The following is a 15,670-nucleotide window of genomic DNA, read 5'->3' as shown; positions in this document are numbered from 1 at the left end:
AATTCTAAACGCATACTGCCATGCTGCTTTTAAAATATTTGTAATTTTGCTGTTGAATTGTATATCACGTAAGTGGAAGGGAATGATGCTTAATAACAAAGCTAAAAAGACAAAAATGAATGTGTTAGTAGGAGTGAGTGTAACAAAAGACTCGTAGACAGCGAGCTCAGCAAAATCGCAAAAAAAAAAAAACCTTAACAAACCCTTTTGGAGACCGTTAAAATCTGAATACTTTCAGATTTTTTTTATTGTCTAATATTATGACCAATAGATTTAAACAGTATATCCAATATGTTAAATGGATGACAAAAATATTTTAAAATCCATATGGAAATAAATTGGGGAAATACCATTCAACTGGTAAATTTAAATACAGGCGGTAATGAATAATCTTCCGTGGTAGCAAACGGCAGCAGTTCCAAATTTACCCATTCCCTCCCGATATTTTTGCATAGGAGAAAATAAATCTATCTGGATATTTTATTCTTTTTGGATATAAGGATGCAAACTTACAGTAGTCAAGATTACAGTTCAAAGGATTGCTTCTTGTAAAAGGATGCGCAATCTTCGATTCTGAGATCATTTATTGCTGTTATTTCTAAAAAATTTAAATTTTGTTAGTTAAAGCAGATTATATGAATATATTATCGCCAAAAGATAATGGTAAAGCGAAGAGATAAAGAGTTTAAATCGAAGGCTGAAAAAGTTTAATTCTCGTCCAGCGTTCATTTTCACCATGCCAGCGGCGAATTCTTTTCGAGAAATTCAGAGTTGAGCACACAGAAAATTTATCAAATTTGACTTCAGGCGAATGATTCTCGAACGCGCAGAGGTTCCGGTCCACTACTCACGAATTTTAAGTATGATGAGAAATTACTGCAAACAAGTGACACAAAAATGGCGAAAATGTGAAAATCTCGTTTCTTATTGCTTTCTTAATAAAATAATAGACCAGAATAGTAAGTTTTATTTATATTGTTTATGCAATTAAGCCTGTTCTGCCTCAAAAGGTTTTTTTTTTTATATTTGCTTAAAATATTTCCATTTCTATTTTAACTACTGTTATTTGGGAACATTAATTAGATTTCTTTCGTACATCCTTGATAATAAACACCTCTTCTACTTTAACTGTATGTTTTTAACGATGCATCTAGACTTTAGCACGTTTTTAACATGTTATCGACAATATATGAAACTCTAGCGCTCTATAGAATATCTAGACATTTTACAGAATTCCCGGCGTTTTTAGTCAAGTGTGAAACTTGAGAATTATTATGTACGTTTCCTAAGCACTGCATATTATAGCTAGGCATTCTATAGAAGGAGAAATGCTATTTTGGGAAAGTATGAAAAAAATGGGATGCTAAAGGTGTGTAAAAGATGTGCATTCTTCAAAAGTACAAATCTTATTTGAAAAATAATGAAAGAGTACCATTAAAAATCTTTCATTGAAAATGCGTAAAGAAAAATGAAAGTTGGAGGGAACGAAATTTATGCCTTTGTTATTAAAGAATACTGAAATGTATGGAATTATGGAGTAAATATATTAAACGTATGGAATTATGGATTAAATGTATGAATTTTGCATAAATGTATTTATGGATTATGCATGAAAATATTAAATGTATGGATATTAGAAATGAATTGGGCATGTATTTTATAATTTACTGGTTTGTCATTTGGCATTCTGTAGAATACCTAGGCGATGTTTAGTTTGGTTTAGTTTACGAGTATGCTGCAACCTTCCTGGCCGATAATAATCGGCCTCATGGTTAACGCAGCGTACTCGACGAAAAAAAAAAAAAAAAAAAAGTTAAAAGATTAAAAACAAAAGATTAAAATACAGATTAACACAGATTGTGTATCTTTAAAAATACACTCCCACTCACACAACAATTTAAAATTTTAAGTGGCATTAGGCCTGACGAGGCCGCTATTTGTTTACATTTGAAACTCTTAGTAGAATAGTGAATTAAGTCAGACGATGCACCAACTTTTGCCAAGTGGTACCAAAAGTTAACTTTTAGTTTTCTACACCACAAATTTTGTTTTCCTTCCGTTGGCCGAATTATTTGTTTTGGAGTAAAACCTCTAATTTTAATTGTTAAAATTGTTTTTTAAACTGTATTTTACTGTATTTAATGTTTCATTTTTTTATGTATTTTACAATTTTTAATGAAGATGCTTTGAGTTTTTATGTATTTTTGCTTTGTCGCAAACGTGAGAACTGAATTAACTGAACAAGAAAATAAGTTTAAATGTAGTGCAGCAAAAATGGGTATAATTTATCAGGGCATACAAGGAAATCATGAAGTGTTAATATCAGATCTTCTTTATTTCCTTTTCTTATCTAGATATGATTGCGAAAAATCTTCCACAAATGCTATGTTGTGATCTGGCCATGGAATACTAAATGGACACATCTTCTAATTGGCAATTAAAATGGCGGAAGTCCTGAGCTGTTTGCGTTCTGAGCAGAATTCGTTTTTCTTTCTTCACAACACCTTTTGTCTGAAACGGGTGCAAAGTATCACTGACCCGTAATAACTAGTGGACCTTACAGACTTGTCTGATAGTTAATATCCGTGCAATCATTGGGCCTATAGGCTATGCAGTAATAATAATAATAATTTAACGCTTGTAACTCGAAATAACTGCAATAGCGAAAATGCTATTTTTAATATTCCAGAAAAGACGGACACTAGAAGACATTTATCTGCATATTTAGATGATAGTCTACTTGTTTAGGTAACAGTTTCATTCACTGTAAAAGACAATACATCAAATTTTATTTTATTTTGTAAAAATTACAGATCCTCCTCGCGTGTTGTCTTGTGTAAATGGTAGCACGTCCAGGTAGTAATTATTCGTGGCTCAAATACCGCGGAGAGCACAGTTGATTTTCCTTTTTATCTGACTTTCCTAATGACCCTCCTAATTCCTGACTAAAATCCTAATCAGCTCATTTCTATGAATAGTTAGTTTACAAACTGGAAAATTTACCTGAATATTATTGAGAATTGAATTGAATATTATTGAAAATTACTTGAATATTATTGAATATTGGAGATTTTCTAGGCAGCATATCTCTGAGTTCTTGATTCGTTCTAAAATTTTAATTAAATAGCACGCTTTTATTTCAACGTAAGAGCAAAGAGTTTACATTGGAGAAAAGAAAATGAATCAATATACCTGCGCAAAAAATTTATAATCAAGAAGTTAAGTCGGGAAAATTTTTTACTTTCCGAAAATACTAATTTTGAAATTAAGTTAAATTTTAACTCGATAAATTTAAAGGTGACATAACTCCTCCCCCCTTATGAATTCTAATTACTTGCTGTTATTTTGTCAAAAGCCAATTAACACCTTAAAAACGTTATTTAGATTTAATTTCGATGCGAATACGTTTCTGCTTCAATTTTTCTGCAGTGTAATTGAAAACGTTTTTTACATCTTTAATAACATTTAGAAATTTTAATATTTTCTAAAAAAATATTAATAAGTTGATACACAAACGCTAAGCAACCTTTTTATGTTACTTATGATATACACGAACAGTTTTAAAACATTTCTTCAAAGATGGTTAGAAGAGATTGTATAAGAATGGAATAATTTAAAGCAATAAAAAGCGCAAATCCGAGAGAATTTCTTCTAGTTTAATAACCATTTAATACAGATATAATTCGTGAAGACATATAATATTTTTTTTCATTTAAACTGTTAAGCGCAATACTACCAATTTTCGTTATTAAATTCTAATGATTGTAATAAAAACAATAACTTGATATTTTAACAAGACAAGGGTAATTTATTAAGGCAAAGCACACCACGAATCTCTGTTTAGGGGAACTTCGTTTTGGACGGTTCATTAAGGCCACACTGACATTTTACATGTGAGGAAAACCTCAAAAACTGCTATGGATCCAGCCATTCGCTGGGACTTGGCTTCTGTTCGAACTATCAGCTCGTAGAGACCTTATCTGTTCGATCACCAGGAGTCTCAACTTAACACGGATTGCAGACGCATTTAAAAGATTGCATCCAATAGTTACTAATAAATGATAATATGGAAATGAACTCAAAATCAAATGAAATGCTTTTAATTGAAAACTAATTTTCAAGAAATAACAAAACGTAATCGCACAGAGAAAGGTTCTTTTATTTTATTTTGTACTTTAATAAGGAAGAATTTCTACAGCTTTTGAATATTATTTTCAAACTAATGAACTTCCTCGAATGGGCAAAAACGGAAATCTTATTTCAGGGAAAAGAAGATAAAATATCTGAAAGGTCCTGATTTTAAACTACGTCCGTCTTTTTTAACATTTTGTGTGTTGACTTTATTTATTAAATATCATGTACCTCGCACTTAAACAATACAATTCAGTTCAAGAGTACAATAAATACAGTGAGCTTTATCACCAGCGAGCGATACTCTCTATCGGAAATTCTAAAGATAGGCTGTTTTTTAATATTTTACGATTTTGCTGTTGAATCGAATTTTATGGTTTAAAGTGCGAAGAACATGATACAGAGGCTGTTCACACATTTTTTAGACGATGTATATTGTATTCACAAAACTAAATTACATAAAATTCTTGTGTTTTAAATGTTCTATTTGACATTCCTTATTCTGAACTATCTTTCGACACCGCAATTTCCAGGATAATAAATGCCTTTTGAAGTGGCAGAAGAAGTATTCTATCCCATTCCTCCCGAACAGTTTTCCACAGACCTGTTAGGGTTTTGGGACGACGTTTGGATAATGCAGTTTTTAAAAGTCCGAAAGCACAAAAATCCATAGGTGACACATCGGGAGATTTAGTAGGGATATCAGTGAAGGGTTGGCATTGATACCATTTTTTTTTTTTTTTGTTCCATTTCTTTTAGGAAATTTACAGTGGATTTTGATGTGTGACTGCTAGCTTTGTCCTGATGGAGTCTCACAGATAGATGGCACTTTGGGTAAAGCGATGGCATTTCATTCAGAAAAAATGGCGATAAAATATGTTCCTGAGAGTATTTGCAGTTAATCTTGACATTTTTTTGGACTCTCTTTATTTTTAACTTGCCATTATAAGAAAAACCAGCAACAATCATGAATACCTTAGAAAAACTTTCTTCCGATTCTTTGAACCATGTACTTAAATTTTTTTCTCCCCTTTTATGATAATAAATAACTCTTTTTTTTTTGTTACAGTCATTTAAATACACCCATGCTTCATCTATTGTGACAATTGTTTTCCATTTTTCTTTGGATAAGTGTTTCTCAAATAGAATTCTGCAGCGTGTCCTGCGTTGAGCGATATGCTTCGGAAGAAGACGATGCACATTGCGTTTTTTCGCTTTCTTAAGATTTAAATCAACGTTTTTTATTTTGTTTACAGTGGACACCGAGCATTTTAATGATTTTGCAACTGTCCTTAGACTAGGGGGATTTTCTTTTAACGTTAAACAACGTACCTTTGCTATAATCGAAGATGTCCGTTTTTTCCTTGGATACATGTTTGGAATTTTTGTCCCACTTGACGCTCCAATTTGACGTTTGTTTCCTTTCTTGTTGATGATATTACCTATCGACGCTTTAGATATCGCAAAACCATGACTCTCGCATCGTTTTTGGATAACGGAGTATGCATATTTCTCTTCGGAAAGAGCGTAAATGTAGTCTTCGAACCGCTGCTTTGTTAAATTCGCCATTTTGAATAAAACCAAAACTTTCAAGCCACAGACGATAATTTTGACTTTTAAAAACATAGTACAATTGCAATTACTTCTTTTGCAGCAAACGATTTTTTATTACCGCTTACCAAAATCGTCTAAAAAATGTGCGAACAGCCTCTGTATTTAATAAATAAAGATAACACAATAAACGTTTAAAAAAAAACGCCGCTTTGGACGTAATTTAAAATCTGAATCGTTTCAGATTTTATTTGTTTATTTATTTACTTATTTATCTTTTTATCTTTTTTTCTTTTTTAGATGGAGAGATGAGGTAGCGTTCTCGTGATGCTCAATAATGGATGGACAAGAAACGACATAGCCAGTATCATGAAACACATTTGCTTGGTCTTCGTTGTGAGCACATTACTCGCAAGTATGTTTTGGGTCATCCTATTTATATACTTTCACTGCTGTATATTTTTGCATGCTTTTTCTTGCAAATTTTAAAATAGTTACTTTTAACGTGCCATTTTGCCTACACTAACTTTACCTATAGGAGTCCGATTCAGGACTCATTTACCCCTAACACCCATCTGCATGATGGCTATAATTATATCAACAGAGAGCCGCGGTCAAAGAAAACGTTCTTTCTCACAAAGATTCCCCTCACTTTTTGTTTCCACCCATTCATACCTTCATTCTTTTTCGCCCGGAATTTTCATCAGCTATACTTTAAGTATATTTAATTTTTGTGATGCTAAAATAACTTCCCCCTCCGTACGATCAGAACTTAAATTCGGCCGGAACCCACCGGATCTTGGCTCCGGTGCTTCTTAGATTTTGTAATAAATCATAATTCTAGCCGGAACGCACCGGAGCCCTGAATAAGAAGGCTGCGGCACTTCTTTTATGTAATTGAATAACAATTTCAGTAGATATTTTATCTCCAAAATTTTATTATAACAATAAAATTATATTAAATTTCAATTTATCTCTTTACATTTTAGTTAATTTTAATTAGTTCATTACTTCAAGCTTTAATTATTTCAATAAATAATAATTAATTATCTAGTAATTATCAATTAAATTATAATTCATGAATTATATAGTAATCATTGATTAAAAACAATTTATAAACATTAATTAAATATCTATTAATTAATTTGAGAATAAACGATCTTCCATAGAGCTCCGGCATTTCTAATCTTAGAAATTAAGTCCTGACGAGTGTATATTAGAGATTACTAGTGAGGAATCTAATTCAAGGAACCAATTCACTTTATTGAGGAAAAGAATACGTATTCCTCAAAAAAAGTTGGGAAGCATGGTAGGAAAGTTCAATTCCCATTTTAGGGGAGTGTGTGTGTGTGATTATGGCAAAGCCTCGAGGGCTATCTGCCTAAGAGGAGGGATGTCTTCGTGGAGGACTTTCTAAGGGAAACTGGCTCGTATACACGTTACACATGGGGAAAACCACGAAAACGCCCATGCAGCCAGCCCGTTCGCGGGATTCGAACCTCGGACCGAACTACCAGTGTTCAGCGACTTTACCGCTCGGCCGCTGGTGGGCCCATTTTAGGGGAGAAAAGAAGGCTTATTCTCCTGGGTTAAAAAAGAATAGTTTAGTTTTTTTACCATATACTCATTTAATTTTTTTTTTTTTTTTTTTTTTTTAATTCTAGCATTTTATCATTTGTTCTATGGGAAAGGAATAAAGTTAGGAACAGGAACTAGAAATAAAACACTGTTTGTATTATCATATCTTTATATGGAATCTAACGTTTTATTTAAAAAAGTAGTAAGCAACCGATTCTCCAATGAATCGAATAATGTTTTTATTCAGCATGAACAACCAACGTATTTTTGTCTTATATATCGTTCAAACTTTGTTTTCAATTCTCAATGATCTATTTAGAATTATTTTTTTTTATATTAACTCGTTGAGCGTGCGAGTTAATATAAATGTTCATAAATGTCTGGAGAAATAAGTTTTCTGATTGCTAAACATAAATCGTCCAGCGCATGGAGAGAACTAAAGTTTCTTTGTCTGTTCAATGATCTCTGTTAGATTCTTTTTTAATTATTTTCATTTTCGAAAGCATTACTTGTGAACAATCGTTAGCTGAATAGTCCACTCCATACGCATTTTTTTTTTTCTCTCTTCGCCTATCTTTTTCTTCGTCACGTTTTTCTCTTCGCCTTTCTTATTATATTAATCAAGATGCTGATGTCACCGCTTAAGCTGGAAATAATTATTTAAGTAACGATATATAGTAAAACAAATTATATATATATATAATAAAAAATCTGATGTGTACACCACATGACTTCCTTGTACGTAATATTAAATTATACGCATTTTTTCTTGCATTTCATTTAAACTTATTGGATTGAATTAAATCTACTTCGCCGACAGCGCATAAACCACAATAGAATAAATGCATTCTTTAAAATTCACTCTCGTATTTGTTTACCATAGAGACACTCTGGCGCTAGATTCACTTAACAGTATTAATAGTTATATAACAGTTAACTTATATAATAATTATATAACGGAAACCAAGTTAACAGTTATATAATCCAATAATTATATAACAGTTAACTTATATATTTCGTTCATATTATAACTCATAATGCACAAAATTTATTTCATTTAAAGAATAGAATTATCTAATCGTTGCCACATGTTCTATTCAAATACTATAATAAAGCTAGAAGGATGTATAAAAGAAATTAAGCAAACAAAACAAAAAAGAAACAGTTTTTCACAGACGATTGAGTATTTCTCATTTAATTAATTCAGTTCTCACTTCGCGAGAAGGCAAAAATACATAAAATCTCAAAATATCTATATTAAAAATTACGAAGTAAATCTTAAACACTTATTTCCTCGAAAAAATTCCAGAAAGAATTAAGCATGATTTAATTGGCAATAATAAATGAATCTTTGTTGTTGCGTTATCTTTGTTGTTGCGAAGCTAAGTTTCTCTAGATTGGCAACAAATCCACTAGTCTCCTGTTTCAAATGTAAACTTCAATGGCCGCCATAAAAAAAAAGGCCTTAGTGGCACTTAGACAACTTTAAAATTGTTGATAAGTCTAAAAATATTGCATACAGGTTTACTCAAGGCATAAAAACCTTAACCGGAAGATGAAAACAACATAATCCAATCATTTTTAAAGCAAAAAGTGTACAATTTACAAACATATAAGAGTAAAGAAACTGAGATCACTGAGCCGGGTAACAGAATGGATATATATATAAATATATTTATATACGTTTGGTGCGGCCGATTGCAACCAAAATATGAGGTGCACATCTACATGTTATAGCAGTCCTATATGCAAAATTTCAACGTTCTGAGGCTACTTGTTTTTGAGTTATGCGAGATACGTACGTACGTACGTACATATGTTCGTACAGACGCCACGAAAAATTCTCTTCAGAATTCATTTTAAAGCAGTTTTATAATTTTTTTTGAAGGAGAAGAGTATTTTATTCTGTCCTTACGTACAGATATCACGCAAAAACATCGTTAAATTGCATTCGATAGCGGTCCAATTGGATATTTTCTTTGAAATATGCTGCCTGAAACTTTTCGCGATTACAATACTTCCTTTTTTTTTTCGTACAAGGAAGTAAAAAAGAGAAAAAAAAAAACATTTTTATCTCCAGCTTGCGAGATTGTGTATCGGAAATTCTAAAGATTGGCTCATTTTAAAATTATTTTGCGATAATGCTGTTGAATTGACTTTTATGGTTTAAGTGCGAAGAACATGATATTTAATAAATAAAGGCAGCGCACAAAACGTAAAATAAAAGCCCCTTTGAACATAATGTAAAATATGAAAGCTTTCAGAATTTTTTTTATTTCATATTTTGTAAAACTTACAGGTTTTTGATTAATAAACTCCTTGATTTGAAAGCTAGCAGTGGCAACACCTTCCGAAATAAAGCATTTTTATCTCCAACGCGCGAGACTGTTGCGACGCGGAAAAATGAGGGGGGAAATTAGCGTTTCCAGAATTTTGAATTAATATCACCGCTTATTAAAGTTGTACGAAGACGAGAATGGTCCAGATAGCTTCGCATGAATTTTTGGAATCTGGAGGTACCTCTCTTGAAATTCATCTTCCCGCCATTCGGGAGGAGTTAATGCCACAAACAAACAAACAGACGCGCATAGATTTTAATAATATAGATTTTATTTTGATAAATGTATTCATTTTTATTATTCATGCATTTGATGTTTGCTTATATACTTAATAGGAAGAAAAGTATTAAAAGGATGATAATTTTTAGTGTTTAATTTTTTTAACGAATGGTTGCAATAGGAGACAGATTCGCTTTTAGCATAGAAATTTCATTATATACTTTTGCGAAATACTGTTTTTTTTTCCCCAGTTAGCTTGGTTTGTTTTGATTATTGCAAAGCATTCCATAGATACTTGCCTAAGGGGAAGGATGCCTTTATGGAGAAGTTTCTAAGGCAAACTAACTCGTATACATATTAGGGTAAACCACGAAAACAGCCCGTTTACCGGAATTCGAACCCCGGTCCGAACTAGCGCATTCAGCGACTTTTCCGTTTGGCCTCTGGTAGCCTCTTTCCTACCAAAGAATTTAGAAATATCTGCTCCATTCATTTCAGTTTTTGCGTTTCGGTTTTATACGGGATTATTTGTAGGGCATTTATGTAGTAATATATTAGATTAATTTTCTGTCATTTTCTTTTAATAACAGTGTTATGTCAAAATTTGTACACTATTTTGATTTTATATTTGATAATAAAAATAATCGGAAATGTTATTATTTAGTAATCGGAAAACATATTTTAAAAGATTTAGCCGGTAATATATCTCAAATAGATCACTGGGATTCAAATTTATTAATAAAGCGAATCAAAATTTTATTTATAATAATCTCCAAAAGATGAAGTTCATAATCGCAAAACAAATAGAGGGAATTAGAGACGGAAGAATGCGTGCATGCAGTTTCGCCGTAAACTTTATCCTGATTGGCAGTTTTGTCAATGCACGGTCTTCTTCCCACACTTTAAGTAATTTATCGACAGTTTAAAGTGGATTTTGATTGCTACAAATAACCAGGTCTTTACCGGAACCTGAGTCCGAATTTCATTGATTGGTATGTCAAAAGTTAAAAACCCCCAAAATAAATAGTGTTCAATACAAAAATGTTCAAAATTTCATTATTATGTGTTTTAGGTAACAAAGATGTCGGATAAAAAGTTGCTACTAAATCGTTCCGATGATAAGTGTTTTATTATATGCTTTTTAGATGATTTCTATGCTTTTTATATGATGAGTCCAGCTTTTCTATCTATTCTAAAAGTGCATGACAAGTATTTCCATGCGCCATTTTGAAAGAAGAATAAATTTAAAAGTAGCAGACGATATTTCTCATTTCACGTAATAAGCTGTTGCCAGAAATGTGTGTTCCAAAACATTTTAATAATCTATAAGGTATTTCTCCCGCCTTCCTAGCGTGCCTTCGCGGTGTAGTGGTCAGCACACTGGGCCGGTATTCTAGAGGTCCGCGGTTCGATTCCCGGCGAAGACGTTGCTAATTTTTCATCTTGCTTGCTTCCAAAAATGCCTAATGTCTCTACAGTGGCGCCCGAACTAAAAGGGTGGTGGATGATGATTTCTCCCCACCCAGGATTTGGCGATTGGGTCCCATAAAAATCCCAGTCGCCCTTTAAAAGGGGGGGAGTATATAAGATATACTCAAAAGGCATAACTCAGTGATAAAATTAAGTAGTATAGCTAACGGCTTCACAGGTTAACTATCGCGAAAGATGACTCTGACTCGAAAGTCGGCGTAAACAAGCATAATGCTCAACGCCACTGAATTCTAATCGCTAGTAAATTAAAGATAGCAACGTGGTCATCATGCAGGCAGAACACGTTCTAGTTTCACCTATGAAAATCTTCCTTTCAATACTACCTTTCCTCTATTTAATTTTAATACAAGCGCGCTGGCCATTTTGCATTCGGGCAAGAAAGTGTGAGTTGAAATCAAGATGCATAGGAAAGCTGCTTAAACATAAAATAACCGTTAAGTAAATTAAATAAATCAACACATCTTCACTAAATAATTTCCAAAGATCTGTAAATAACCTCTGTATTTTAAATAAAAGACTTTTTATGATATAGCTCTAATAAATTAATAAAACCAATTTTATTAATTTATTAGAGCTATATCATAAAAAATTAATAAAATTGAGAATTGTTTTTTATGAATTAATAAATTGAGAATTAATAAATTAATAAATAATTAATAAATGGAATGGAAAACCAATTCTCAATTTTATTAATGTGTATATAATGCTATAGTTCTATAACAAAGGAAAATCAATTCTCAAATTTATTAAAATGTGTGTACATATATTTCCTATAGCTCTATAGCAATGGAAAATATATTCTCAATTTTATTAATGAATATAAATATATGTATATATTTGTAATCAATGGGACTTTCATTACACTGATTAATTGCCGGTGCATAGTTGGCTATAGACCCTGAATTGGCTCCTTGATCATCATTTCACCTCTTTTAAAATTTCATCGACTCCCAGACGGTCAGTATCGACTTAACAGAGAACCGCTGCTCTAAATCATGAAATTTTCATTGTATAAAAAGTATAAGAATGTTTACTTTTTCAATCAATAAATGGTTATAAATTGCCCGGGAGGACGGGGGAAATGCTAAATTATCTTTAATAGGTCTTAATGTAATGGAATCAAATACAATTAAATTAAACAAATTTGAATATTTATTAAAAAAAAATTCTTCTGCTATAAGCACAAGAAATGCAATGGAACATACAAATACATTATGTGCAAACAAATTCGAATACAGTAACGTAGAAGAGAGTATTATTTTATCGTGGGGGAAAGATTGTGTTTGTTTTACTAACGTCTTCAAGAAATTATTTTGAATTACCTGTTACGAAAAAATTCGATTTAATTTTTGCATAAACATCAAAAAGAATTTTTTCGTAATGTAACGTTTAATTCTTGCAGTATAGAATCTTAAGAAATTGGATTCAAGATTGAAAAATGGAGAACGTAAAATTCTTTTATCATGTAAATTTCTTTTCCTGGAGTGTTCTTTGAATTTTTAAGTTGTCATTCATATTGATCTTAATAACAAAATACCCAATTCAAATTTCTCTCCTATTTGCAATCCTTGTCCTAAATTTTAAACCGAGCCGCATTCTTCTCTAGTGGCTAACATCATGAATAAATTGCGGTTGGCTTGGCCCGAATATATCTTTTCCGTTAGTTCTCATTTCCTATAGTTTATTTTCTATTGTTCCTCTAGTACTAGATTTCTTTTAAGTGAACTTTCTTACGTAGTCATAGTATGGCAAGCTGTTGGCGTAATATAATTTACGGTCTATTTTAAGAGAGAAAGTAATGTTGTTTGTTTGCAATAAATTTCGTGCTTCGTAAATCATCAGTCGTATAATTCGACTTCGAAGAGTCTCAAATCGTATTGCAACATCCGCAAGAAAGGGATGATATGTTGAGAGAAATACCAGCAGCCATACTGGAAATTTCTGGATTTAGTTCACACAAGGCATTTTTACATAGTCCAAGAAATAGATACATACCTTGAAATGAGGTTCATGATACCTTGAAATGAGAAAAACCGGGAGATTCTCGCCCAGAACCAGGGAGTTTCCGAGAGTTTATCTTGCTGCGCAACAACGCCATTTCAGAACAATTCCAGTTTGATATAAATTCCCTTTTTAATGCACTATTCATATTACTGAACTATTTGTAATATGATATTGATGTGAGATATATTAATTTCATAATTTGGTATTCTAAATTCTTTTTTTCATTGGCTAGTTTTATTTTGTAATTTTATAAAGTACTTTCTCCCTTCTTTCCGCATGCTTTCGTGGTGTAAGTGGAAGCACACTCGATGCGTATTCTAGAGATCCGGAGTTTGAATCCCAGGGAAGCCATTGCTGATTTTTCACGTCTCCAGCATCAAAAACGTAATGACTATGATGATAGTGGCCTCCGAACTAAACGCTGGTACGTGATAATTCGTCACTACCAGGATTTCACAATTGGGTTTCCTCATTCCCAGTCTCCTTTTAAAAGGGGGAGTACATAAGGTATTTTCTCCCTCCTTTCTGCATGTCTTCGTGGTGTAACGGTTAGCACACTCGGCGCGTATTCGAGAGGTCCAGGTTCAAGTCCCGCCGAGGGTATTGCAGATTTTTCACGTCTTCTGTTTCAAAAAAAGGCATAATGACTCTTATATTTTCTTATATTTTATATTCAGAAAATTCTGAATAGAGAAGAAAAGTTTTTATTTACCAAACTACTTATAAATAGGATAAAAATAAAATTAATAATTAATGTTAAAACTGTTGTGTGGCTGCACTTAATAGTACACTGAAGTGACAAAAGTCATAAGATACCTCCTAATATTTTATCGGTCCTCCTTTTGCCCAGCGAAGTGCAGCAACTCGACGTGACATGGACTCAACAAGTCGTTGGAAGTTCCCTGCAGGAATATTGAGCCATGCTGCCTCTATAGACGTCCATAATTGCGAAAGTGTTGACGGTGCAGGATTTTGGGCGCGAACTGACTGAATCTCGATGATGTCCCATAAATGTTCGATGGGATTCATGTCGGGCGATGTAGGTGGTCAGATCATTCGCTGGAATTGCTCAGAATGTTCTTCTAACCAATCGCGAACAATTGTGGCCCGGTGACATGGCGCATTGTCATCCATAAAAATCCCATCGTTGTTTGAGTACATGAAGTCCATGAATGGCTGTAAGTGATCTCCAAGTAGCTGAAGGTATCCATTTCCAGTCAATGATCGGTTCAGTTGCACCAGAGGATCGAGTCCATGCCATGTAAAAACAGCCCAGACCATTTTGGAACCACCACCAGCTTGAACAGTGCCTTGTTGACAACTTGGGTCCATGGCTTCGTGGGGTCTGCGCCTCACTCGAACCCTACCATCAGCTCTTACCAACTGAAATCGTGACTCATCTGACCAAGCCACGGTTTAGGGACCAACCGATATGCTCACGAGCCCACGAGAGTCGCTGCAGGCGATGTCGTGCTGTCAGTAAAGGCCCTCGAGTTGGTCTTCTGCTGGCCTAGGACAAGGAAGACAAATTTCGCCGCACTGACCTACCGGACACGTCCCACATTGATTTCTGCAGTTATTTGACGCAGTGTTGCTTGTCTGTGGACATTGACAACTCTAAGCAGACGTCGCTGGTCTCGGTCGTTAAATGCAGGTGGTCGGCCACTGCGCTGTCCATGGTGGGATGTTATGCCTGAAATTAGATACTCTCGGCACACTCTTGACACTGTGGATCTCGGAATGTTGAATTCCCTAACGATATCCGAAATGGAATGACCCATGCGTCTAGCTCCAACTACCATTCCGCGTTCAAAGTCTGGTAATTCTCGTCGTGCGGCCATAATCACGTCAAAGCCTCTTCACATGAATAACTTGAACACAAATGAAAGCCCTGCTAAAGCATTTCGCATTTATACATTCTCTACGCGATACTATTGCCATCTGTATATTTGCATATTGCTATCCCATGACTTTTGCCATTTCAGTGTATGCCATTTATTGATGTAAAACAAAATTCAGTATAAATATTAACTGATTAGATATTGCTTGAATTTTCGTTAAAAGTTCTTCAAATGTCTACAGTACATTAAGACAATTCAAAATCAAATAAAATTTGATAAAAAAGTAAAGCAGAAAATCACTAAGGGTGTGTGGGGGTGGGAAAGTAATTTGCACACTCCTAAGTTTCATTTATTCAATACACTTAAGTTATTGCTGATTCAATACTTTTAATTTATTGCTGATTCAATGCACTTAATTTATTGCTGATTCAATACATTTAATTTATTGCTGCCCATCCAGCCAACCCGTTTGCCCGGAATCAAACCCAGGTCGAACTATAAGTATTAATCGATTTT

At 33.3% G+C, this 15,670-nt stretch overlaps 1 protein-coding gene across 1 annotated transcript in view; it reads left to right on the top strand.

The window, feature by feature from the left end:
* Positions 1–15,670, top strand: part of Cad74A (cadherin 74A) — a 160,671-nt gene that overhangs the window by 41,197 nt on the left and 103,804 nt on the right. The window contains exon 2 of the mRNA XM_085819905.1: positions 5,983–6,097. Coding sequence (XP_085676031.1) covers positions 6,010–6,097 — 88 coding nt within the window. The 5' untranslated portion in view covers positions 5,983–6,009. The remainder of the gene's footprint in view (positions 1–5,982; positions 6,098–15,670) is intronic.

The sequence above is a fragment of the Stegodyphus dumicola genome, chromosome 7 (genome assembly GCF_044657685.1).
Source record: "Stegodyphus dumicola isolate Sdum_Otavi_A_Nest chromosome 7, ASM4465768v1".
NCBI lineage: Eukaryota > Metazoa > Arthropoda > Arachnida > Araneae > Eresidae > Stegodyphus > Stegodyphus dumicola.
Note: the sequence above shows the minus strand (reverse complement) of the source record. Positions and strands in the feature narration are given on the sequence as shown.